This window comes from Balaenoptera ricei, chromosome 19, assembly GCF_028023285.1.
Source record: "Balaenoptera ricei isolate mBalRic1 chromosome 19, mBalRic1.hap2, whole genome shotgun sequence".
NCBI classification, from domain to species: domain Eukaryota; kingdom Metazoa; phylum Chordata; class Mammalia; order Artiodactyla; family Balaenopteridae; genus Balaenoptera; species Balaenoptera ricei.
The window spans coordinates 6,463,611-6,487,629 of record NC_082657.1 but is presented as its reverse complement, the minus strand read 5'-3'; the positions used below and the strand labels follow the sequence as shown (position 1 = coordinate 6,487,629).

The 24,019-nt window shown below is 60.8% G+C and overlaps 4 protein-coding genes across 11 annotated transcripts in view; all 4 read right to left on the bottom strand.

Moving 5' to 3' along the window:
- Positions 1-329: 329 nt before the first annotated feature.
- On the bottom strand, positions 330-7,125 carry LOC132353943 (proline-rich protein 36-like). Its single transcript, XM_059905447.1, has 3 exons — positions 7,093-7,125; positions 941-2,591; positions 330-773 (listed from the first exon to the last, which is right to left on the bottom strand). The coding sequence occupies exons 1-2, from the start codon at positions 7,123-7,125 to the stop codon at positions 1,365-1,367; spliced, it is 1,260 nt and encodes a 419-aa protein (XP_059761430.1). The 3' UTR covers positions 330-773; positions 941-1,364.
- A 4,104-nt stretch (positions 7,126-11,229) lies between these two features.
- Positions 11,230-15,314, bottom strand: JOSD2 (Josephin domain containing 2). 8 transcript variants are annotated; one of them, XM_059905962.1, is made up of 5 exons: positions 15,124-15,314; positions 14,354-14,562; positions 12,757-12,882; positions 11,625-11,819; positions 11,230-11,522 (listed from the first exon to the last, which is right to left on the bottom strand). In XM_059905962.1, the coding sequence occupies exons 1-5, from the start codon at positions 15,205-15,207 to the stop codon at positions 11,423-11,425; spliced, it is 714 nt and encodes a 237-aa protein (XP_059761945.1). In that variant the 5' UTR covers positions 15,208-15,314; the 3' UTR covers positions 11,230-11,422. The 8 variants fall into 8 exon arrangements, with proteins under 8 accessions (XP_059761945.1, XP_059761946.1, XP_059761947.1 ...); XM_059905963.1 differs by having other exon boundaries at positions 14,354-14,559; XM_059905964.1 differs by having other exon boundaries at positions 15,166-15,313.
- A 334-nt stretch (positions 15,315-15,648) lies between these two features.
- ASPDH (aspartate dehydrogenase domain containing) lies at positions 15,649-18,005 on the bottom strand. The gene is made up of 7 exons (XM_059905954.1): positions 17,895-18,005; positions 17,350-17,494; positions 17,007-17,091; positions 16,766-16,915; positions 16,463-16,683; positions 16,239-16,393; positions 15,649-15,825 (listed from the first exon to the last, which is right to left on the bottom strand). The coding sequence occupies exons 1-7, from the start codon at positions 17,947-17,949 to the stop codon at positions 15,782-15,784; spliced, it is 855 nt and encodes a 284-aa protein (XP_059761937.1). The 5' UTR covers positions 17,950-18,005; the 3' UTR covers positions 15,649-15,781.
- A 3,375-nt stretch (positions 18,006-21,380) lies between these two features.
- Positions 21,381-24,019, bottom strand: part of LRRC4B (leucine rich repeat containing 4B) — a 39,291-nt gene continuing 36,652 nt past the window's right edge. Inside the window, exon 3 of the mRNA XM_059905920.1 lies at positions 21,381-23,299. Coding sequence (XP_059761903.1) covers positions 21,458-23,299 — 1,842 coding nt within the window. The 3' untranslated portion in view covers positions 21,381-21,457. The remainder of the gene's footprint in view (positions 23,300-24,019) is intronic.

Here is a 24,019-nt window from a genome sequence, read left to right as displayed (position 1 = left end):
CAATTCTAGAGATTTCTTTATTTAGCCCATCAGAGAGACTCCAGGTGAAGGTCAGGGGCCAGTGGCTGGGGCCTCTCTGGCTGTCAGCCATTCACCTTTGCTTGCACCCAGCTTCCATTCAGCAAGGTCATTGCAGACGAAACAAACTCAGTTTGGCCCAATTCCTAGAAATAGGCTCCCCAGCAAATTGTGTAAACCAAATCCCACTCTCCTTCATTTCCCAAAGCAGCGACACGTGCATTTCCATGGCAGTGCAGGAGAGAACCTGCCCATAGCATGACTTGAAAACACCCATGAAGTCTGGAGATTTAAGTTGGCATACCAAGAAGCTTGCTGAGTATGATGTTTATGTATTGGTTAGGAGTAAAGTTTTTAATTTTTACAGAATTTTGCAAATTCTCCCTCTCCTCTCCCCCAGCCCCTCTGCCACCCCCTGGCACTGTCCTTTTTTGTCGGGGTCATTCCCAGTGTTTATTAGAGCTGGGTTGCAGTTTTGTCTTTTGACAGTAGGTGGCGATGGAAGATGACACCCAGTCTGAGAATGCCTCTCAGGCGGTACTGGGGGAGGTCAGGCATCGTGCTGACCCATGTGGTCCATCTTAGTGGAGAGAAGGGCCCTAGAGGGGGCACTGTCGATCCTTTGGGAAGGTTGGGGTTCCCATGAAGTCTCTGTCTTAGCAGATGCTGGTCCTCAGGAACACCAGGTGCCTATTTTCTCATCGTGAAGTGGGGTCGTGTGAGGTGCTCCCAGCTGCTGCTGTGCTTCACGCTGCCTGAGGAAGAGAAGTTGGTGGAGGGTTGGGAAGGGGAACGGAGCAGAAAGGCGGCAGCCCCCTTCTCACCGAGCTCAGGCCGGAGTCCAGGGCTCAGCAGAGTCAGGAAGGAGCAGGTTCCCAGCCAACTGTAGGGCGGCACACCCTGTCCTGGCCCCGCCACTTACGCGCTGTGAATCTTTAGGCAGCTTGCTCCCCGCCTCTGAGTCTGTTCCTCGCTTCGTCCTTCCTGCACCTGGGGCAGACTTGATCCCTCCAGGCAGATGTCCAGAGTCCAGGGCAGACAGAAAAAGAGAGAAAATGGGTGTCACAAAGGTCCTTCCACCTCGGGGACTGTGGCTTGACAGCCCGGCCCTGGGCTCCCTGGGTCGACTCCGCCATCTGCGCAGAACCTGGAAACCTCAGAGCCCCAAGGGCAGGAGAGGGAAAGGGAGAGACGGGCCCCTGGAGCCCTCAGGGCAACGCACGGGGGAGGAGGTGCTGGGCAGGGCAGGGGCCTCCCGAGACAGAGAGAGAGAGAGGAGATGAGACGACAGATGGGGAGAGGAGAGGAAGGAAAGAAGGAGAGAGACTGAAAGAAGGTGCGTGGGGCTAGAAAAAGAGAAACTGGAGAGTGAGAAAGAGGAGGGATGAGAAGGAAAGATTCAGCGAGGAGAGGAGAGGAGACGGATGTGAGGAGGGGAGAGGAAGGGCAGGGCAAATAGAAGGAGGAGAGAGGGGGCCACTCAGAGGGGAGAATAGGCAGAGAAATGGGAGGAACAGAGACAGAGGGAGGCCCCGAGAGAAGGGGGCAGAGAGGGGAGAAACAAGGAAAAGACAGGTGTGGGGAGGGACGGGGCGGGGACGAGAAGGGAGAGGGTCGGAGAGAAAGGAGGAGGAAGAAGGAAAGAGGGGAGAGGAAAGGAACAGAGGGAGGGGAGAGGAGAGACGGGGCGGCCAGGGGCACAGAGGGGAGGAGCAGGAGAATGAGAAGACGGAAGAGGAAACGGAAGGAAGAGGGAGGAGGCGGCATTGAGACCCGAGGAGGGGAAGGAGGAGAGGAAGAGGCAAGTGGTTTTGAAAGACGAGAGAAAAAAGGGGCGAACTGGAGCGGGGAGGAGGAAGGGAGCAAGTAGAAAAACGGTGAGAGGCAGAGGAGGAAACAAGACAGAAAGTAGAAGGGAGACAGGAGAGAAAGCCACGGGCAGAGATGCAGGAGGGGGAGAAAGAAAAGAGGGAGACAGGGAGGCTGGAGGAGAGAAGAGATGGGGCGAAGGGGGGAGAGAACCGCTCAGGAGACAGACCCGAGAGGGAGGGGAGGAGACGGGAGAGAAGCAAGCGGAGAGAGAAGGGGTGTGAGCCCTGGGGAGAGTCCCAAGGAGCCGGGGAGGAAAGAGGAAGAGACGAGGAGCCGGGAGAGGAGGGGAGGGGAGACCGAGGGAGAGAGAAAAGGATGGAGGGGAGACGGTAAAAAGAAGATGAGAAGAGAATGAGGGAGTGTGTGTATACATGTGTGTAAGAGAGAGAACGGGTGTGAGAGGCGGCACGGAGAGAGACAGAGAGGCAGAGAGGGAGAGGAGGAAAGGAGAGAGAAAAGGATGGAGGGAGCGGGGAGAGAGGAGGAGGGAAAGGGAGAGAGAGGCGCAGACACAAAAGCAGGGGAAAGAGGGGTCCCGCCAGTGTCACACACACGCACCCTTGGAGGCCACGGGGAGGGGCGGAGGGAGGGGGAGGTCCAGGCTGAGGAGAGGATGGAGGGAGGCCAGCGGGGAGGCATGTGGTGGAAAGAAGGGACCGGGGAACACGGAGGAAATGAGGAAAGTGGAAAGTCAGGCAAGACTAGGCCGCAGCACGAGGCCCGGAGACGCCGGGAGGGGTGGGCGGCGGCCCCTCAGATCCCAGCCCGGCCCACAGGGCACAGTCTCCCTCCTCGACACCCGGGTGACCACCGCGAGGGCATTTGGTGACTGAGGGAGAGAGAAGAGTGACAGCAGGGAAAACAGAACAAAGCCGAAGGTGTGACAGGAAAGAGCCAGGTGAATAAAGAGGGGAGAGAAGGAACGGGGCTCAGAAAGGAGAAGGGGGAGAGAGAGAGAAACAGAGAGGGAGACAGAGAGGAGGGAAGGGAAGGTTTGCCCCCTCTCGAGTGATAACGTGCCAAGTCACGGGACAGTGTCCCCGTGTCCCAGTTAACGATGAGCTGCAGACGGCGAAAACGTGCAGCTGATGGGCCCAGGACCTGGCAGGACATGAAATGAATTCCGTAAACTGTGAAACATTAATCACAGGACCGTCTGTTCCGAGACAGGATAAAAATACCACCGGCGCGGGGACGCAGCTGTCCCCGCCCCCGTTGGTTACCGCAGGGGCCTCCCCAGCTGTGGGAGTCGAGCAAGGACGGGATGGGGACAGGGGCGGGGAGAGCGGGGAGAGGGAGACGCTGCAAACCCCAGGTATATGGGAACAGGTGTGGGAGAAAGAGAACATGGGAGACGGAGACGAGGGACGCGGTGAGGGCTGAGGGGGCGGTTGGCCCCTCACGCCAGGGAAGGGAGGCGGGGAGGGGGGAGTAGACGGCGGAGGAGAGAGTCCGGAGTAAAAAGCCAATGGAGAGACGATACCAGGAAAACAGAGAGAGTGAGGCTAGGAAGGGAAGGAAGTAGGAGCCCCTGTGGGGGGAGATGGGAGGAGCCGGAGTTGCAGGAGAGGCTGGCGTGAGAGGTGAACGTGAGGAATGGAAACGAGGTGACGGGGACAAGGGGAGCGAGAGGAGACACAGCAGCAGCCGAGGAAGGGGGAGCGGAGGGCGAAGCCCAGAGCCCAGAGCGGGAAGCCCAGGACTGGGGACTCCGCGCCCCATCCCCATCGGGGGTGGGAGCCAGGAGCGGGGGGCGGGGCAAAGGCAGAGGGAAAAGCAGAAGGGCTTCCAGAAAGGCTGGGAGTGACCGCGCAGGGGAGTCAAGCCGGGGCTGGGGCGGAGGAAGGTGTGAAGGAAGGAGAGGAGCGCGGTTTAAGGAAGAGAAATGGGTGGGTGGGGGTGGGGGAGCGTGTGTGTGTGCGAATTAAAGAGGAAGAAACTGAGGATCGGGGTGAAAGACAAGGGTGAGGGGAAGGAGACCTGGGGGCGGGTGGGTGTGGAGAGACGGACAAACGGACAGAAGGTAGAGACAGGTCAGAAGGGGGAGGAGGAGGAAGAGGAGCAGCAGCACGAAGAAAGAATGAAAAGGGCCTGAGCAAGAAGGTGTGAGCGAAGGAAACGACAACACAGTGTGAGGGAAGTCCTTTCGGGGAGGACCGTGTGTGCGTCGAGAGAAACCGATGGGGCAGAGGCAGAGGAAGTGTGTGTGAGACAGAGGAGCAGGAGAGAAAGAGAAAAAGGATGGAGCGAGAGATGCAGAGAGAACGAGATCCAGAAAACGGGAGGGCGGGGAGAAAGAGCTAGTGAGGGAGAGAGACTGGGAATCAGGGAGCGATCCCGAGAATGGGGGAGAGAGGGGGCCGAGGCTCACAGAGGGGGGGGGGAGACACGGGGCCGAGTGGCGGGCGAGTCTCTTCCCCGCCTGAGCCTCAGTTTCCTCAGCTGCTTCTCGGGGGCGGAGCAGAGCGCGCAGGGAGGTGGAGGAGGGGGCCACGAGGGCGACAACTCAGGACTCAACGGCCAGAAGCAGAATCGGCGCTCCCTCCTCCCGTGGGCACTGTTCTAGCACAGTCTATCCTACTTTCCCTCCTGGTCTCCTTCAGTCACCCCTCCCTCCCCCGCCCTAGGGAGTGGCTACTGTGATCGGCATTTTTTTTCCCCAGTGAGGAAATCCAAATGGAGCCCCAGTCGGTCATCAGCTCGCGGTGCCCAGCACCATGAGGGGAAGATGATGGGCCCCTTCTACAGCCGTGGCGGCTGAGATCGCTGCCTACATCCCTTCCGTCTGGAAAAACTGAGAGCTTCCGCTGCAGAGAAGGGAGAGAAGAAGGAGAGGAGGGGCCAGGGGAGAACACAGGGTCTAAGGAGAGGCAGCAGCATGTGTGAATTGCCCAGCACGCAGCTGGTGCTTAATTAGTGCCCCTACCCTTTCCTGGTGGAGAACGCGGAGAGCAGGAAGGGAGAGAAGAGGCGGTAGAGAGGAAGGGAAAGGGAGAAGGAGAGAGTGTGAGGAGGGGACGCTGGGCTTATGAAGAGCCTGGCACACAGCTGGTGCTCAATCAATGCCCATTCATTCCCTTCTTCAGGAGAGAGGAGCCAAGTCAGAAAGGAAGTGAAGAAACCACCACAGAGGAAAAACGGGAGGAAAGACAGCCAAAGGAGGGAGGGCTAGCTAGGCATATGGTTGGTGCTCTTAAGTGTTAGTTCTCTTCCCGGGAGAAAGAAGGCAGGCAGAAAAGGAGCGGGGAGGGGAAACTCCAGCAGAGAGGATGAACAGGAGAAGCTGTGATGGAAGGAGACAGTGTCGGTAAAGCAGTGGGCATACAACAGGCACTTAATAAATGCCCGTGCCCCTTCCTGGCAGCGAGCAGAGGAGGCAGCCAGGAGGAGGAAAGCAAGCAGAGAGGGAGAGAGAAGGGAGCACAGGGCCTATGAGGCAAGCCGGGACAGACAGCTGATAGGAGGAGTAGCACACGGCAGGCGCTCAGTATATGCCTAGTTCCTCCCCCAGGAGAGAGCTGGCAGGGCAGAGAGGAAGGGGAGAAGCTGGAGGAGAGCAGGAACCAGGGAGAAGAGAGGAAATGAGGAAGAGACCGTGCGAGTGTGTGGGTGAGACACACAGGAGGTGCTCAGTGAATGCCCACTGTCTTCCTTGGAAGAGAAGGCAAACAAGAGGAAGCGGAAGACACTGGTGAGAGGAAGGCTGGCCGAGGAGGCAATAGGATGGAGCAGAAGGGAGGAGGTGATGTCAGAGGAGGCAGTTCCGGCAAATCATGGGGCACATAGAGGTGCTCAGTTAATGCTTGTTCTCTTCCCCGAGGAAGGCCCAGAGAACACAGGAAGGGAGAAGCTGGCAGAATGAGCGGGGCAGGGAGAAAGAGGCAAGAGAAGATGAGGTGGGGTGTTAATTGCCTGGCATACAGTAGGTGCTCCATAATTGCTTGTTTTCTTCCCCCAAGAAAGGGGAGACAGAGCAGAAAATAAGGAGAAGTCAGAGATGAAGGAACAGGGAGAATCGAGGGGGAGGGGAGTGGAAGGAAATTACCAGGCACACAATAGGTGCTCTATAAATGCCCAGTTCCTCTCCTGGCAGAGAGCAGAAAGAAGCAGAGGACAGCAGAAACCACAGGTCAGCGGAGATGAGAGGGTGAGAGGAGAGTAGAGAAAGCACAAGCAATTGCTTGGTATACCATAGGTACTCAATAAATGTGTGTTCCTTGCCTTGGCAGAGAGCAGAGAGCCCAGAAAGACAAGGAGAGGACAGAGGAGAGACAGGGGAGGAAGACGGTGTGAGGAAGGGTGAGATGGTGTGTAAACTGCATGGCACACAGTAGGTCCTCAATATATGTTCATTCCCTCCCCTAGGAGGGAGCAGAGTCAGAAAGGAGAGGAAATGAATAGAGAAGGAAGAAAAGAATTGGGGGAGAAAAGGGTGTATATAATAAGAGAGGAGACAGGGTTTGTAAATTCCCTGGTACACAGTAGGTGCTCAATAAATGCCCATTTCCTTGGAGGAGAGACCAGGCAGATCAGGAAGAAGGGAAAGGAAACAGGGTGGAAGGGACAGGAGAGCAAAAAGTATAAGGTGCAGAGACAGTGTATGGAAATTGCCTGGCAAACACTAGGAACTTAATAAATGCCCATCTTTTCCAAGGAAGGGAGCCAGAAGCCCAGGAAGAACAAGCAGAGGGCACAGAGGAAGGGACAGGGGAGACAAGAGGGTGTCAGGAGGGGCACGGAGGCATTTCAGGTACATCCAGCAGGTGCTCCGTAAATGCCTGTCCCCTTCCCCGGCAGAACAGAAAGCAGGCTGGGAGTGGGCAGAGACCCCAGAAGGGAGGCTGGAAGGAGGAGGTCGAGGGAGGAGGGGGAGTCTGAGGGTGGAGGCCAAGGCCAGGCTTCTGGTGGCCGCCCCTACCCCCCCAACACCGGGGCCCAGCCAGCCCAGCCCCCAGCTGCCCCGACCGAGTCAAGGCCCTGTCAGAACAAGGGCCCGTTGTCTGGGGCCTGGCACCGCCTGGCGGGAGGGGGTGGGGCTGCCCAGCCCAGTCTGCAGTGTCTGGGGGGATGCGGGGCACCGTCTAATCTCTGTCTCTCGGCCTCCGAGTCTCTCCGTGTCTCCGCATCTCCCTGCCTCTGAGATGGAGACGTCGCCCCGTCTCACTCTGTGTTTCTCCGCGTATCTAGGTCCTGCTGTCCCACTGGCTCTCCCATCTCTGAGTCTATGGCCCCCATCCCGGTCTCTCTGTCTCTGAGTCCCTGTCTCTTGCTGTTGCTGGGTCTCCCTCTGCGTCCATCTCTCGGTTTTTCTCCCCATCTCCTCCATCTGTCTCTCAGACTCTGTTTCTTGCAGTCTCTGGGAGGGAGGAACCCCGACCCCGACCCCAGCCCCGGATTCCCGACCTCCACCCACCCGGGTTCAGGGCGGGGGTGCTGAGCTCAGAGGCAGAGGGGTGAGAAAGGAAAAGAGGCGAGAGGAACGGAGAGGTGAGGATAGAAACAGCTTTATTCAGCAGAAACCGCAGCAGAGGCCCCGGGCGGCCTCCATCCGGGTCGATGGAGAGGTAGGGTCAGAGAGAGACGGGGAGAGAAAGTCAGGGAGAGACGGGGAGAGAAAGTCAGGGAGAGGCAGAGAGACAGACACAGGGAGCGATTGAGAGAGACCAAGAGAGAAGTGAGGAGAGAGACAGACAGACACACACACACACACACACACAGGGGAGAAGGGAGAGAGATGGGCGGAAGGGTCAGAGATGGGGAGAGAGACAGAGACAGAGAGACAAAGAAATGGAAAGAGACAGGAGAGATACACAGAGATGAAGAGAGATTAGATAGACATGGGAAGACAGAGACAAGAGAGAGAGGATGGGGCAAGAGAGACAGAGAAAGAAGGATAGAGGCAGAGTTAGGAACAGGATGGGGAGAAATGGAGAGCGGGAGGGTCGGAGATCGGAAGAGACAGAAAGACAGATGGAGAGACGAGAGGGAGAGAGACGACAGAGAGAGAGAGAGAGAGAGAGACAGGAGAGCCGGAGAGAGAGGGGCAGCGCTGTGCAGGCGGGACGCGGGGAGTCAGGAAGGAGCGCAGCCCCTCTCACCTGGCATCGCTGGCGGCCACCCCCCAGGGCCCGACCGGGTGATTTAAGGGGTGCCCTGGGGGCGGGGCTGCACCCCTCACTGCCTTATCTGGCTAGCCCTGGGCTCCGAGAGCTAAATTGGGCCTCAGCTGTCAGCACCCGGGGGGCACGGAACAGCTGTCACCTCCCCCTGCACCTTCCGCGTGACCGGCCCCCCTCCTTCCCTCCTGCAACCAGGCCGGCACTGAGAGGCCCCTGGGGGCCTGTGTGGGGCGCCCCCAAAGGGCAACCGGGGATCCCCAGGAGCCCCCGCCAACCGATGCTCTGGAACCAGCCTGGCTGGGCACCCTGGGACAAGGGACAGCCTGACTCAGGCTTGTGAGAAGTGGGGTGGCCCCAGCAGGTGGGGGCTTTCGAGGCTGCATGGGCCCATCTGCACCCACCGTAAGGGGCAAACAGTAAGTGCTCAATCCATGCACTGGTCCAGCCTGCCGATCCTCTAGCCTGCAGAGCAGGAGGGGTTAGCACCTGGGGTGGGCGCTGGGAGCAGGAGGAGGGAGGCTGCAGGGACCCCCCACGCCCCCTCCCCAGGTCCCACCCTTGCCCTCTGGGCTCCCGCTCTGACCATATTAGGCCACCGCTGAGAAGGCACCTGGGGAGGTCACTCAGGCCCAGGAATAGAAACACTCAGGGAGCCCCGCCAGGCTGTCTGGGACCGGATGGGACAGGCGACAGGCACAGGGGGCAGGAGGGGGCCCCAGAAGGTGAGAGCGACATGGAGAGACAGAAACACCCAGAAAGAGAGCCCAAGAGAGGGACCCAAAGGGAGGAACAGAGGGAGTCAGAGACTGAGTGGGTGTGGGGGGCACCCCCGAGTTGGGGTGTCCCGGGACCCCAGCAGTTTCCCCTCACGTGCTGCTTGACTTTTCACTTTACAAGTTGCCCTTTGACCTCTGAGGTCTTGGGAACCAGAACCCACCAAGCCCAAGTGCCCCCATCACCACGGGTCAGCGTGTCCTGCCGTCGCCTGCTCCCCGCCTTCTTTCTTGTGTCCTCTCAGAATTTACTGTCTGGGTGGAGTGCAGCCTTAGGCGGGCTCGGGGAGACGCCCCCAGCTGGGGCCCTGCCTGCCTCTCCCTGCCCACGGCCTCCCTGTGCCTCCAGGTCCCCCAATATCTGCCCGCCACCTAATGGGGGGCCCCTCTTTTGCCCATGTTCCTCCTTCACAGTTTTAGGCCCGTGGCCCCTAAAACCATCCCCTGGGTCCCTGACCCTGGTCCTCCTCCCCTGATGTCACCCGGCCTGTCACACTCTTTACATCCCCCTGAGCTCAGCATGCCCCCCACACCCACTCCTCCTCCCTCGGTCCCATCTGTTGGGGTGGCCCTACTGTCCCCCAGGTCCCAGGGCCAGACACCGGGTACCTCCTTCCCTGCCCCTCACCCCCAGAGCCTGCCCTGATTCTCTTGTCACCTCCACTCTGCCCCCAGGGTCCTGACTCAGGCCTCGTCCTCTCCCATTGGGACCCTCAGCCTCCAGCCTTCCCCCACATGGCCCCAGAGGGGTCTTTCTGCACCCAGGACCGACCTGCCCCCCCTGCTCACAGCCCTACCCATTGCCCTGGACCAGATCCAGCCCCTCAGCTGCTCTTGGAGGCCCTGTGGGCCGTGGACCTGCCAGGATCCACCCTTATCTCTTTATCACCTCCTCAAATAGCTACTGGAGAAATCATCTCCCTCAACATTCCAGGTCTCAATCTGGGCTGTTTCTAATTCTGGAATGGGCCCTCCCTCCCTTCCCACTGGCTCCCTGGAGAATGCCCCTCAGCCAGCTCCCCCAGGACCCCTCATCTTCCTGTGGCCCCCACCTTGTCCCATGGGACCCTTGTTAAAACACCCCACCACTGGGACTGGGGGTCTTTACTTCCATCCCCTTGTGTCTTCCTCGCAGCCTGAGAGCTGGGGAGGGCAGGCATCCAGCTGCACAGGCCAGACCCGGGGGGACAGGGGGCCCTGGGGGAAGGGTACAGGACAGGATGGGGGGCTGCTCAGGGGGGACTGTGGAGAGGACACCCAGTGGGAGTCTGTCCTTCCTCTGCTCAAATCCTACCGGCCACCATCTTCCCCCTCCGTCACCTCTCCACCCTCTCTCTCCCTTGCTCCCTCAGCTCCAGCCACACCAGCCTGCCTCAGGACCTTTGCACTGCCTGTTCTCTGCCTGGAATGCTTCTCCTGCAGACCTCTCCGTGCCTGCCTCTCTCCCTCCCCTTCTCCCAGTCTTTGCTCAAACACCTCCTCAGCAACACCTTCCACTGCCCTGAGGAATTCTACGCTGTGTTCCTTTCCCTGGTGTTCCTTTCCCTGGCTGCTCTAGCAAACGTAGTGGCTTATAACAACACACATTGATTCTCTTACATTTCTGGAGGTCGGAAGTCCCAAATGAGTCTCACTGGGTTAGAGTCAAGGTGTGGGCAGGGCTGGTTCCTTCTGGGGGCCTGGGGGAGAATCCGTTTCCCTGTGTATTTCACCTCCTAGAGGCTGCCTGCGTTTCCTGGCCCGTGACCCCTCTTGTCTCAAAGCGCCCCCCTCCGTGTAGCATCTCTTTGACGCTGCTTCCTTAGTCATGTCTGAGATTCTCCTCTCCTGCCTCCTTCACTTTTTTTTCTTTTTTTTGGCTGCACCCCCATGCATGCGGTACTGACCAGGGATCGAACCCGTGCCCCCTGCCGTGGAAGAGTGGAGTCTTAACCACTGGACCACCAGGGAAGTCCCGTGCCTGCTTCACTTTTAAGGGCCCTCGGGATTACATCGGGCCGACTCAGACAATGCAGGGTAGTTTCCCGATTTTAAGGTCAGCGGATTAGCAACTTTCGTTCCCCTTTGCCACGCATCTGAACATATTCGCAGGTTCCGGGGGTGAGGATTTGGACATCTTTTGGGGCCACGACTGCAGTTGGTACATGAGTTGGGAGTCAAGAAGTAAACCCTCTCCTTCTCCTTGGGGCTTATCTCCCTAAACACCCTGGACTGCCTCTCTCTGTTCGCTCCTGGTCTCTCCCAGGTGCCTCAAGAGGGCAGGCATTTGCATTGTTTTCCCCTGGGCCCACCCCCATGAGGAAACTGAGGCCTGAGACATGAGTGACTTGCAGGTGGCCAAGCCGGGAGGTGGCAGAGAGCTCGGATCCTGGCCAGGCCCGCCTGGGCCTCTCTGATAAACCAGCGTAACTGAAGGAAAGGGGCCCCCAGTGAGACTCAGGCCAGGCTGGGAGCAAATCATCGGGTTTATTGAGGCAGCAGTGGCATGTGGCGGGGGGAGAGGGGATGCGGGGAAGGGGCTGGGACCTCCGCTGGGTCCACAAGGGGCGGGGCCTGGCCCTTCCCCCGGCACTTGGGAACCGGATGTGGACGCGCGGGGGCCACGCCCGGCGGGCAGCCGTGGTCCCCTCCTCCGCGGGGTCAGTCTGCCCGCAGCCAGGAGCCCTTCTCCTCCACCTCCTTGGTCACCACCAGCAGCACCTCGCACAGGCCCTGAGCCAGCGCGGCTGCCAGGAAGGCCCTGGGCGGAGAAACGGGGAGACTGAGGCCTGGGGGGTGCCTGGGGCTGCTCCCCGGGGAGGGGGGTCTGGCGCGCAGCCCTGGAGTCGCCCCCGCCCCTCACCTGACACCGTCCTCGTTGCCCAGGACCTCGGGCGCCCGCAGCTTGGAGTCAAGGTTGTAGTAGACGCCGTCCACCTGGCGCAGGGCCACCCAGTGTCGCCGGCGCAGCGGCAGGGACAGCAGCCCCAGGGACACAGGCGAGGGCAGGTTCAGGATCAGCCCCAGCACCCGGGGCAGCGCCAGCTGGGACAGGGGCCTGCATGGCGGGGCAGGGACGCCATGGTCAGGGCCCGGCCCCCGCAGGCGCCCGCCGGCCCAACGTTACCGGGTGTGGGGGGCCCAGGCTGGTGGCAGCGGTGGCTGCCCGAGCCCACCCAGGGACTCTCTTCCACCGACCCACCCCTTGCTTCCTTCCACTCACCTGCTCCCCCTCCCCACGCAAACCTCCCAGTCAACCACCCCCACCCGGCAACTCCTCCTTCACCATCTGCCACCTGCCTGACCATCCATTACCCGCCCGTTACGCACCTACCTACCCATCCAGCCACGCGCCCAACAAGTCCACCACCCACCCCACTCCCCAGCCACTCCTGACGCATCTACTGCTGACTCTACCCATTATCCATCCACTATACACCACCTTCCCACCCACTCACCCATCCAGGCCTCCCAGCCACCTAACAACCACCCACCATCCAGCTGCCCATCAACGCCTCACCTAGCCATCATCCACCCGCTGATTCAAGCAACCAGCAGCCAGCCAGCCAGCAGCCCAGCGGCTTCTCCACCATCCACCCAACTCTCCATTCATTCTTTCCGTCCACCCATCCAGCCACTTACCCGTTCATCGACCCAACCGCCTATTTGGTATCCACTGCCTACCAGCTATTCATCCCTTATTCACTCAACCACTCAACCACCCAACCATTCATATCATCCCATCACCCAACCACCTACCCGACACATCCAGCCGCCCATTCACCATCCACTCACCCAGTCACCATCAACCTACCCCACTGACGACCTAGTCATCCCTCTACCGCCTCCCAACCCCTCAGTCTGCCAGCGTCCATGATCCACCCATGCAAACCTTCCACCCATCCCCTCCTCCTGTTTTGTCCCACACTGACCACCATCACACCGCACCCACTGTGCCAAGCTCAGCACACAGGACGCAGTGCTTTCGGTCGCACCTCCTTCTATCCCACCACACGGCGGCCAGGCCCTGCCCCTGCAGGGCGGCCATGATCACGTTGACGTCATAGTTGCCGGTGCCCAGGAGGCTGCGATGGGGGTTCAGCCGGGAGTCTGGGGCCAACCTGGTTGGGAGGTGGGCAGGGCCTCCTGAGTTGGGGGGGTCCCTGGAAAGGCCTCCCCCTCCCCCACAAAGCCAAAGAGTCCCAGGGTCCGTGAGCCACCCAGCCTTGGGACTCTTCCCTCTCTTCAATCCCCGTGACTCATCAGCCCCAAGCCCTGCTCCTGTCCCCTCTCTCTCTCTGCCCTGGCCTCAAGGATGTGTGCCCTGTCCCTCACCCAGCTTCCAATCCTCCCCCTCCTGGGGGCTCTTTCTACACCCAGCGTTGCCTCGGCCCTGCCCCTGCTCTCGGCCCTTCCTGGCACCCCCGTCACCCCAGGAGAGAGCCCCAGCCCTTCAGCCTGGCCTTGCATGATCTGGCCCCTGCTGGCCTCCTGGCTTCAGGCCCATCCCACCCGTTGCAGCCACCTGTCCCCAACCACATCTCCTGTGCTGCTACCCCCAGCCTTTCGTCCAGCTGTCCCCCAGCCCAAGAGGCCCACCCCGCCACCGCTTGTCTCTCTGGGCTCTGCCTCCTCTGGACAATGGCACCTTTGTTCTGTCTCTGGGCCTTTGGTGGGCAGGGCAGGGGGAGGGGTCGGAGAGGGGAAAGTTGTGTATTCTTTTTCTGTGTATCTGTTTCCCTGGCTTCCCTCAGCGCAGGGCTCATAGTGGACTCATCTCTGGGTCTCCAGCATGGACTTGCCATGAAAGAGTTGATTGATCCCTGTTTTGAATGACAGAGGAGATGAATACATTCTAAAATAATCAGTCTGAGGGGCTGGGACTTTGCCTGAGGATGCTGGGGCAGGGGCACGGGCACAGGCACGGGAGGGCTGTGAGCAAGAGATGGGGAAAAAGGGTCATCTCTGGGTGTAGGATCCTGCTGGGAATTGACTGGAGGCTGAGGGGAGGGTCTGTGGGGACAGAGAGGAGGGGATCAGGCAGAGAGATAACAAAGAAGTGATGTTTGAAATCTTGAATAGTGAGGAGGAACATTCCAGGCTGCCAAGAGGAGAAAGCTGTGCCAGGCAGAAAGAATAGCCTGTGCAAAGGCCCAGAGGCACCATGGCGGGGCTCTTTCGGGGACTGGAGAGGAATTTGCTTGGAGGGGAGCAGTGAGATATGAAGCGACAGACGGGTGGGGATCACAGCACACAGGGTTTTGGTTATCAGACTGCAGAGCTTGGGACTTCTGCCAGGGGTATTGGGGAGCCATGGGAGGACTGGGAGCAGGGGAGGGGCAGGGTCATCGCGGGAGCTCTACGTAGCCTGGACTGAACGAGATAAACCAGAAGCTGGGAGGCCAGAGGAGAGTGGGGAATGAGGGTCCAGATAAAAGGATGTGGCCTGATCTGGGGCTGAGGCCAGAGGGGTGAACAGGCACAGGAGGCACTCTCAGTCTCTGAGTCCCAGAGTCCAGGCAGGGGATGGGGCAGCAGAAAGCCCCGGGGCTCTGCCCCTGCCTTGCTCTGAGCCCAGGTGGGTTGCCCCACCTCTGTGAGCCCTGCTTCTCCAGGGGTTGGGGTGGGTGATGGTCACCTCTTGCAGATCTCATCGGCAGCCTCCTGGCTGAAGAGCTGCTGCTGCAGGACGTTGTTGAGGGCGTGGACGGCACAGAGCTCCAGGCGTTGCCGTTCGTGGTACACGGAGGGCGGGCTTGGCTGAGCTCCTGGGGCCTGGGACATGCCGTCCTCGGCTCCTGCTTGGGGGTGGGGGTGGGGGAAAAGGTACTCAGGGGCCTGGGATCTGGAAGCCCAACCTGCCAGCAGGCCCTGGGGGTACCGTCATTGAGTGAGGGCTCAGGCAGCCTGAGCGGCCACCGGGCCACTGACTGCTCTCCTGGCGCTCTCCTGGCAACAGAGTACCTCCATCCCCTATTTCTAGGAAAAAAGCTCTCTTCTGCTCACTTAGCAACAGAGGACCACCCCCGCCACATCCCAAAGTGAAAGGGTCCCTATGGTGGTCACCTAGCAACAGAGAACCCCCCCTCCCCTGTCCCTAGGTAACAGGCTTCCTCTCTGGTTACCTAGCAGCAGAGGACCCCCACCCCCCACCCCACTAGGTAACCAGTCTCTCCTCAGGTTACTTAGCAATAGAGGAAGCCTCCTCCCCTGTCTCTAGGTAACAGGGTCTCTTCTGGTCGCCTAGCAACAGAAGACTCCCCTCCCCTGTCACTAACCAACAGAGTTCTCTCCTCCTGTCACCTGGCAACAGGGCCCCCTCCCCGGACACCGAGTAACAGAGCCCTCTCCCCGACCCGTACCCCAACCGTGGCACTCGCCCGTTGCCTGGCAACGACCCTCACCCCGCCTGCCTCTCTGTTCCCCCGAACCGGGGGCTCCCGCATCCCCCTGGGCGGCGGCTCTGGCCTCCGAGAACACGGCGGGCAGCACCGCGCTGACTGGGCAGGAGGGACGGACTACAGCTCCCGGCGGCCCCCGCGAGCCGGACTACGACTCCCGGCGACCCTGGCGAGAGCTCTTGTTCCGCACGGAACGCCCGGGCAGCGTGGCCCGGAAGTCCTCTGTCGCCCCCGAGAACGCGGGACTACAACTTCCGTCGGCCCCTGCGGTGAGTCCCGGAAATGTGCCCTGAGGCGACCCTCTCCTTCGCACACTTCCACGCCCCCTGCTTCTCGAAGGATTCTGGGAAATGTAGTGAATAGGCTCTCGCGATAGCTTCCAGGGGTGTTGCTACCCTGTATGCCCGCTCCCTGTGATGACATCATGCCTAGTGTGAGGACAAAGCGTGACGTCACAGAAGGGAAACAAGTGATCAGACACCAGACTACGTAGGGAGAAGAGCCTCCAATATTTACTGAGACAGGAGGGAGGTCTGGGGATACTGAGGCAGCAGCGGGACGGTGGCGGTGGGAGGTAAATAATGAGATGAGGACGTCCTCTTGGGAAGGAGGAGGCTTCTTAGCAGAGATGGATCCCCGGCTTGGAGGGAAGGTGGCAGCAGCCTGTGGAGGAGATACGGGGAATGAAAGGCTGAGACAGAGAGATAAGGAGTGACAGACACCTGGAATGAAGGGACAGACCAAGGTGGGGACCTAGAGGGAGGGACTGAGACCCAGAGAGAGGGACCAAATTCCAGAGATAGAGGGACAGAGACCTGGGGGGAGACAGAGACTCACATGCTAGAGTCCCAGAGAGAGGGGGACACAGAGGCTCAGAGAGAGGAGACTTGGACAGAGAGAGAGATCTATAAAGATTCAGCGTCGCGGAGTAGAAGGTTAAGGAGACTCAGAAATAAAGATCAATCGATAGAGACAGAATCAGAACTGCAGACTCAGAGAGCCTGAGACCCAAGCTCTGCAGAGCACAAGAGCCCAGGGCTTGGGGAGAGGAGCGCCGGGGAGGAGCGTGGCCGCACCCAGGAGGCTGCGCCAGAAGGTGGTGATGGTGGCAGAGCCGGTGACCGCGCCTGGCTCGGTGGGGTTCTCTCTGTGGGTGTGCACAGCAAAGCTTCGGCCTGTGGGGCCCGGGGGTCCGCTCAGCTCCACATCCACCACATGCATGTCCTTGAGGCTGGGGCAAGCAGGGTGGTCAGTCCGGCTGGCCTGGCCCCAGCCCAGACCCCCGCTCAGCTTCGCTCACCTGAAATCGGCCACAAGCACCCCGATCACGTGGTCGAAGCCCAGGCTGGGGGCGGCCAGGGCAGCGGCAGCCATGGTGTTGGAGTTTCGGGGGGCAAGGGGGCAGAGCCCACGGACAGGGCCTTCATAGAGCACAGTGCGAGGCCCGGGGCTGTGCGCGGTAGCCAGGGGTCCCTCGAGCCGGAAGCCATCAGGGTGTGTGGCCATGGTGACACGGAGGCTCTGGAAGTGAGAGCCAGAGTCGGGGGGACTGGGGGTCTCTGTTGGACCCCTCCGGTTCCCAGGGAGCCCAGCAGGCCCTCACCTGGAGGCCCCCGGCTTCGTCCAATCTGGCGATGTCCTCAGTGCCCCAGAGGGCCCCTCGGGCCACGAACACAGCGTGGCCCCAGCGATGCGAGGCCTCCAGGAGCTGCCGCTCTGTGGCCTGGTCAGCTAGGGCTGAGGGGGATCCCACCTGGGGCAGATGAAGGTGGGGAGGGGCTGAGGTCAGGAGATGGATCCCGCTTTGGGGGGGGTGATGCCAAGGCGGAAGACACAGAGCTCACCAGGAGATTGGCATAGCGCAGGATTTCTGCCCCAGATTCGTGGATTATTTTGGGATGGGCCACTTCCACCACAAGGTCAGGGTGCCTGGGAGAGGGGAGAGAGGCGGCGAGGGCCTTGAAGAGGTATTAGATCTCCCCTCCCCAGATTCCCTGAGTCTACGGAGGCCTGTCACTCTTCACCCTGGCCTGGGAGGGGAAATAGGACAGAGGCTTGTCCTATTTCACATTTGGGCGAACCAAGGTCCAGGGAGGGTAAGGGACTCGCCTGAGAGCACACAGCACCTAAGGGAGGCCAGAACAGGAGCTTCAGAGAGTCCCACTCTCTCACGGCGAGGTCACTGACCTCTCCCCGAGGGCAGCAAGGTTCTGGAGCTGAAGGGTAGGGGGCACACTCCCCGCCATTCGTCCTGGGTCACGATTCCAGACAAAAACAAGTTCTAGGCCCAGTTCTGGTCCCTGAGTCAGCAAGTGGGAGACCAGGGACTGTCCTGGGGAGAGGGAAAGAGACTCAGGGGCACAGAGACCCAGAGAGAGGGGCACAGAGACCCAGAGAGAGGGGGACAGAGGCCCAGAGGGAGGGTGACAAAGACCCAGAGAGAGGGGGACAGAGGCCCAGAGAGGGAATGACAGAGGTGAGGGAGGGAGTACACTGACCCAGAGTTGGGGGGCACGAAAACTTAGGTGGGGGGCAGAGACTCAGAAAGGGGAGGACGGAGGTCCTGAGGGGGTCGGAGCCCTGCGGTGAGGAGTGGAAGACACTTAGGGAGACAGAGGCAGCCAGGCCACAGATAAAGACACAGAAGAAAAGTATGTTTGTGGAGGACACACGGGCTTTTGAGGCTCTAGAAAGGGGCCTGGGGAAGAAGCCCCAGACAGTCAAGGACTCACCGACGCGGCCGTAGCCCAGTATCCCCACCTTCCTCGGGACTGTGGTGAGAGCCATGCCCTTGGACTTGGTGGCCTGCGGTCTGAGCTCCGCAGCTGCTTGCTGCCTCCCATCCCCCCACCTCACCCCACACACGAGATTTGGGCAGCGGCTGAGCTTTGGACATTTGACCCTTGAGCCTCTCTGGAACCTTCCCCCTCCCCCCGCTGTGGCCCAGAGGTGGGGGTGTGTGGGGGGGCGCCACCTGGGGGCAGGATGAGAATCCTGGGAGGCAGTGGGTGAGATGTTTTGGGGTTCCAGGGCCCTGTGTGGCGCCCCCCGCCCCCATGTATCCAGCCCATTCCTTCTCTGCATCACATCCTCTTCCTGCTGATGTGGAAAATTTCCTCTGCAGTCCCCTGCCCCCCTTTCTGGCCGGCCAGGTTGTCATGGAAACTGCATCCTGCTTGGGTCGGGGTAGAGAGGGTTGGGAGCAAGAGAGAGGAGATAGTGACAGGGGACTCTGGGCTCTGTCTGTCCCCTTGCTCCTGTGTTTCCAATCCCCAACCCTTGCGGCCGCTACCCACCCCCCACCCCGTGCCTCGGCACCCGTGTTTCGTCAGCATTCCTCCTCCTGTGTTTTCCTCCCTTGGTTCTGTCTCCATCTCAGATCTCTCTCACTCCCATCGCTGTGTCTCCACCTTTTCCCGGATCTCCATCCCTCCGGTCTCCATCCCTCCAGCTGCCGCCCCTGCCTCCTCTGGGCTGGCTGCCATTCTGTCTCCAGCCAGGCCCTCATCTCCCCTAAGGTCCGAGGGAGGCCTGGCCTGGTCATGCCCCTCTCCCCACAAGGCTGCAGGAGCTGGAGTTCGGCTCATCCTAGCCTCAGTGGCCCCCAACCCCACCAGCTCCCATGGAGGGGGCCCTTACCCCGGCCCCTCCTCGAACCTCCCTCCCTCCAGCCTGATCATCCTTCTTTTCACCTTGACTTCTCACCTTGTATCCTCCCCTCCCCCGGCCACGATGCCACCACCCACCCCTCTTTCGCCCCCTTATATTCTCACTCCCATGCCCATCCGTCCGCTCTCCCCACCTCCCATGGCCAAGGAGAAGCCTGCGAGGCCTGGGGAGTCGCCGAGCGCCCCCCCAAATGAACCCCAGCCAGGGCGCCTCGCGGGTGCCTGGCATCGGAAATGGCGGAGACTGCGGCAGTGTCGGCTCCCTGCCCCCCACCACCACCTGGTACCCGCTGCAGCGCTACCATGGCAACCAGGATCTGGGGGCCCTGAAAGAGGACGAGAAAGAGAGCATGAAAGCGGGAGCGAGGGGGAGCCAGGCGTCGCACTAGAGGAGAGTCCCAAGCAGACAGGCCAGACAGATAGGGTCAGGGACCCCAGACACGTCGCAGCAGAGGCAGCTGCCACGGGTGATAAGGGAAGAATTTGCTTTAAGAGCTCCAGGTGGGGGCGGTGGGGGGAGATAAGATGCTGTGGGGCAGAAACAGGCAGGGAGGAGGCGTAGGGCCGGGCGCACGGACCCGGTCCAGGCCCTCTCAGAGGACACAGGGCCCCGGTGGGGTCGTGGGGGCTTCCTGCCCGCCCCACCTTCAGTCGTGGACTGCACGGGGCCTGGTCGTCCTGCGCATGCGCCAGGCCTACCCTGTACGCGGGCCAGTCTTGACCGAGGGGAAAATGGGGCTGAGACGAGAGCTGCTCCCGGGGGCCCAGCCCCGTGTGTCCGCAGCTATGTCTGCCCAGAGCAGTGCCTCATCCTGCTTCCACTGGCCTCTGTCTTGTCTAGACAGCACGAAACGGCGGCCCTGGGGCGGGGGCCTGGCCCTCTGGAGGCGGCAACGCTGGTACCGTGGCCTGCCCCAGCCGTACCAGCACCTGCCCAAGGGCCTGGCCGACCGCTGGCATTTGCTGGCATTTGCACCCACTCGCTGGCTTTTGTCTCTCCGAGGGCTCTGCGTGTGAGCTGCCCTTCTGAGCTGCAGCGTAGCCCCCCTCCACTTCCTGGGCCTGGACTCTGCCTCCTGCTGCTGAGTTAACCAGACCGACGACGTGCAGCCCCCCTGCTGCTCCGCTGGCCCCAGCTCGAGCACCCCTCCCCCACCCCCAGCTCACTCCTTGCCTCCCCTTCAACGTGACCCGCTTTCTCCGCACGGCAGTGTCTTGAATGGGTTTGTGGTAGACACGGACCCTCTCTGGTTTGGCTCTGAGATGGGATGAATTGCGTCCTCACCTCCACGACCTGTGAATGTGACCTTATTTGGAAATAGGGTCTTTGCAGATGATCAGGACGAGGCTGTACTGGAGTCGGGCGGTTCCCAGTCCAATATGACGTATAAGGAGGGGAAATCTGGACACAGAGACACACATGCACAGAGGGAAGGTGCTGCGGAGACAAGGGAGAACGCCCTGTGGAGACTGGGGTGACACTGCCACCAGTCAAGGAACATCTGGGGCGACCAGAAGCTGGAAGAGGCAGAGAAGGACCCTCCCCTACAGGTTCTAGAGGGAGCACGGCCCTGCCCACACCTTGACCTTGGCCTCCAGAACTGAGACACTAAATTTCTGTCGTTCTGAGCCACCCAGTCTGTGGTACCTTGTAACGGCAGCCCCAGGAGATAGGCCCCCTAGGTTTCTGCTGTGAGGTGGGAAGTTGGGGGAGAGGACCCCAGTACCTGCCTCAAAAGGGGTGCAGGCAGAATAAACACAGTGCCGGGAGTGCTGGGTGACCGAGCCCCTCTCTAGGGCCTCGGAGGTGAAAGGGTAGGGGCCTAAGACCACTCAGAGGTGCCGGCTCTCCCAGTGACCTTCCAGCTGGGGCCTGGAGTTTTCCATCTTCTCATTCTACTGCCCACCCATGTTCCCTTTCTTTTCTCTCTCCTCCATGCTTTCATAACCAAAAAAAAAATTTTTTTTTTACTTTTTCCGTGTTTTTTTTTTTTTTTTTAAAGTAATTACAGAGCAGGTAGTCGTTGACGCAAACCTCCCTTCAGTATCAAAAGAGTCTGTGGGGCAGGAGAGGGCTGGGGGCAACGGCGGGGGGCGGGCTGAGGCCGCCCCGCCCCCGGCCAGTGGGGACCAGGGGCCGGGAATGGACTCCCCCGGGGCAGGGCCAGGGGCTCGGGAGGCTCTGACGACGTGGCTGTCTCTTCAGTTTAGAGGGTGGAGGGGTGGGGGTGGGGGACAGGCGTCAAACTGCAAAAAATGAACCGTAAAAGGAGGGCTGTTGGGGGTGAGGGGAGAGGACACCCCTGAAAAAAGCTCCTCTCTCCCCCGGAAGGCGGAGGGCCGGGAGCAGTTGGTCGGGAGAGCGAGGAGGAAAAGCGGAGGGTTCCGGCCACTCCCGTCCTGCGTCCCCTCCCGCGGCCGGGGAGGGGGGCGAGGCCGGAACCACGCGGGTTCCATTCCCGGAGCCCCGCAGTGTCCTCGCTGGGGCGAGCTGCCCTGGGGTGCGGACGCGGGTGGGGCTCCGAGCTGCCTGCCCCGACCTCCCCGGTGCGGGGCTGGGGCTGGGGGGAGGGTGCCGGTCCGGCCCCCGCCCCGGGGGGGTCCCCCTGCCCGGCAGGCCGGAGGCTTCAGATCTGCGTCTCCTGCACGTTCTCCTTGGAGCCGCTCTTGAAGAGCAGAGGTTCGTGGATGGAGTTGAGGCCGGGCGGACCTTTGCCCCCGCAGCCCCCGCCACTGGGGTTGCTGCTGTAGTGCGCCTTGAAGGCGGCCGCCACGTAGTGGTGGTGGTTGAGGTGGTCGCGCTCCAGGGCGGGCAGGGCCAGGTGGCTGTCCCCGCCCACGCCGCCCCCGCCGGCCACAGCGGCGGCGGCGGCCACGGACACGGCGGAGGCGGCGGGCAGCTCGTCCTCCACGTTGATGATCTCCACTGTGCGCGTGGGCCCGTGGTGCTTGTGGAGCTGGTGCTGCTTGCGCAGCTTGTAGAAGGCCACGAGCATCACGGCGGCCATGAACGTGATGGCCACGAAGCAGCCGATGATGATCTTGGTGGTCTTCATGACGTCGTCCAGGTCCTTGAGGGCGTTCTCCGTCACGTCCGTTATGGGCACCGTGAACGCCTTCTCCGTGGGGCGCGAGGAGCGCGGGGCAGGCGCCGTGGTGGACGACGAGGCCGGGCCGGCCGCCTCCCCCGGCCGGCCCCCGCCCCAGACGCCGTCCGTCGTGGGTCCCGGCGGCTCCTTCTCGGTCCCCCGCGGCTGCAGGGCCTCCTCTCCGGGCTGCGTTTCCAGGGTCTCCACTGTCACCGTGGTGAAGTAGGTGTAGCCGCCGCTGCCCCCGCCGCCGCCCCCGCCCCCGGGGCCGCCCCCGCCGCCCCCGGCGCCTCCGGCCGCCACGGGGTCCACGGCCGAGACGTTGAGCGTGGCCGAGGCGGTGGTGTTGCCGGCCGAGTTCGTCACCATGCAGGTGTACTGGCCCGTGTCCTGCACGGTGACGTTGGTGAAGTTGAGCGTGCCGTCGTGCAGGACGGAGATGCGCACGCGGTAGGAGCCGTGGGTCATGAGGGTGCCGTTGGGCGTCAGCCAGTTGACGGAGGTCATGGACGTGCCCGTGCGGCACTTGAGCTCGGCGGCCATGCCCTCCGTGACGTTGAGGTCCGTGGGCGGCTCCACGATGACGGGCGCGTAGCAGGTGAAGTGCGACTGGTCCAGCTCGCCGATGTAGCGCCCCTTGAGGCCGGCGGGCGCGTGGCAGCGCGCGCAGCACGTCGTGTTGCTGGGCACCGTCTCCTTGAGCCACCAGCTCAGCCAGAGCACGTCGCAGTTGCAGTGCCAGGGGTTGTGGTTGAGGTGGACGCGCTCGAGGCGGTGCAGGGGCGTGAAGAGGTCGTGGGGCAGCGACATCAGGTTGTTGTGGGACAGGTTGAGCTCCTCCAGCGACTTGAGGTCGTCGAAGGCGTTGCGCTCGATGGTGGCCACCTGGGCGTGCATCAGCCACAGCTTGCGCAGGCTGGTCAGGCCCTGGAAGGAGCCCGGGCGGATCAGGTCCAGCCGGTTGCCCGACAGCTCCAGCTCCTCCAGGCGCACCAGGGCCGTCAGGTTGGGGATGTCCTTGAGGTTGCACATGCCCAGGTTGAGGTAGCGCAGGTTCACCAGGCCCTCGAAGGCTGCCTCGGAGATGTACTCCAGCCGCTTGAGCTCGCCCAGGTCGAGGCGGCGCAGCGAGGGCACGCGGTTGAAGGCGTACGACGGGATGCTCTCGATGGGGTTGTTCCGCAGCCAGAGCTCCCGCAGCTTGGACAGGTACTCGAAGGCCTGCGTGGGCACTGTCGTCAGCCGGTTGTCGAACAGCTCCAGGGTGTTGAGGCTGGGCAGCCCGTTGAAGGCGCCCACCTCGATCTTGCGCACCAGGTTCTTACTCAGCTGCAGGATCTCCAGGTGCCGCAGGTGCTTGAATGTGTCCGTCCGGATCACCTGGGGTCGGGAAGGGGAGACACCATCAGTGATACTGATACTAACGGAGTCGACCACAGAGGGTTTTTAAAAAAATTTATTTTATTAAAGTATAGTTTATTTATTTATTTATCTATCTTTTGGCCACGCCCTGTGGCTTGCGGGATCTTAGTTCCCCAACCAGGGATCGAACCCGAGTCCCCTGCGGTAGAAGCGTGGACTCCTAACCACTGGACCGCCAGGGGAGTCCCTAAAGTATAGTTGATTTAATGTTAATTTCTAATGTAAAGCAAAGTGATTCAGTTATACATATATGAAAATATATGTATATATTGATATATGAAAAAGAATATATATACACATTCTTTTTCATATCCTTTTCCATGATGGTTTATCACAGGATATTGAATATAGTTCTCTGTGCTATATGGTAAGACCTTGTTGTTTATCCTTTCTATATATAATACTTTGCATCTGCTAATCCCAAACTCCCACTCCATCCCTCCCCCCTCCCCCCTCCCCTTTGGCAACCACGCGTCTGTTCTCTATGTCTGGATCACAAGAGTTTTGAGTGCTGGTGAGGGTGCTGGGCCGCCCCGTCTCTCCACCTTTCCTGTAAGACCATGAGGTCACTGTGGAAAGCAGTTTGATGGTTTCTTATAAAGTTAAACAGAGAGTTAGTTACACAGGACACGGCCATTCTACGCCCGAGTATTTCCCCAAGAGAAATGACAGCAGATA

Coding starts and splice junctions, on each gene's coding strand:
- LOC132353943 (XM_059905447.1), bottom strand. CDS start 7,125: ATGGGGGCCATAGACTCAGAGATGGGAGAGCCA. Junction 2,592..7,092: donor ACTCAGAGATGGGAGAGCCA/GTGGGACAGCAG, acceptor GCTGCGGCCTAG/TCTTGCCTGACTTTCCACTT.
- JOSD2 (XM_059905962.1), bottom strand. CDS start 15,207: ATGCGGGAGCCCCCGGTTCGGGGGAACAGAGAGGCAGGCGGGGTGAGG. Junction 14,563..15,123: donor GGGCGAGTGCCACGGTTGGG/GTACGGGTCGGG, acceptor CCCACCCCCAAG/CAGGAGCCGAGGACGGCATG. Junction 11,523..11,624: donor GGCAACGAGGACGGTGTCAG/GTGAGGGGCGGG, acceptor TTCTCCGCCCAG/GGCCTTCCTGGCAGCCGCGC.
- ASPDH (XM_059905954.1), bottom strand. CDS start 17,949: ATGGCTCTCACCACAGTCCCGAGGAAGGTGGGGATACTGGGCTACGGC. Junction 16,684..16,765: donor ACGAAGCCGGGGGCCTCCAG/GTGAGGGCCTGC, acceptor TCTCACTTCCAG/AGCCTCCGTGTCACCATGGC. Junction 16,394..16,462: donor GTGCTTGTGGCCGATTTCAG/GTGAGCGAAGCT, acceptor TGCTTGCCCCAG/CCTCAAGGACATGCATGTGG.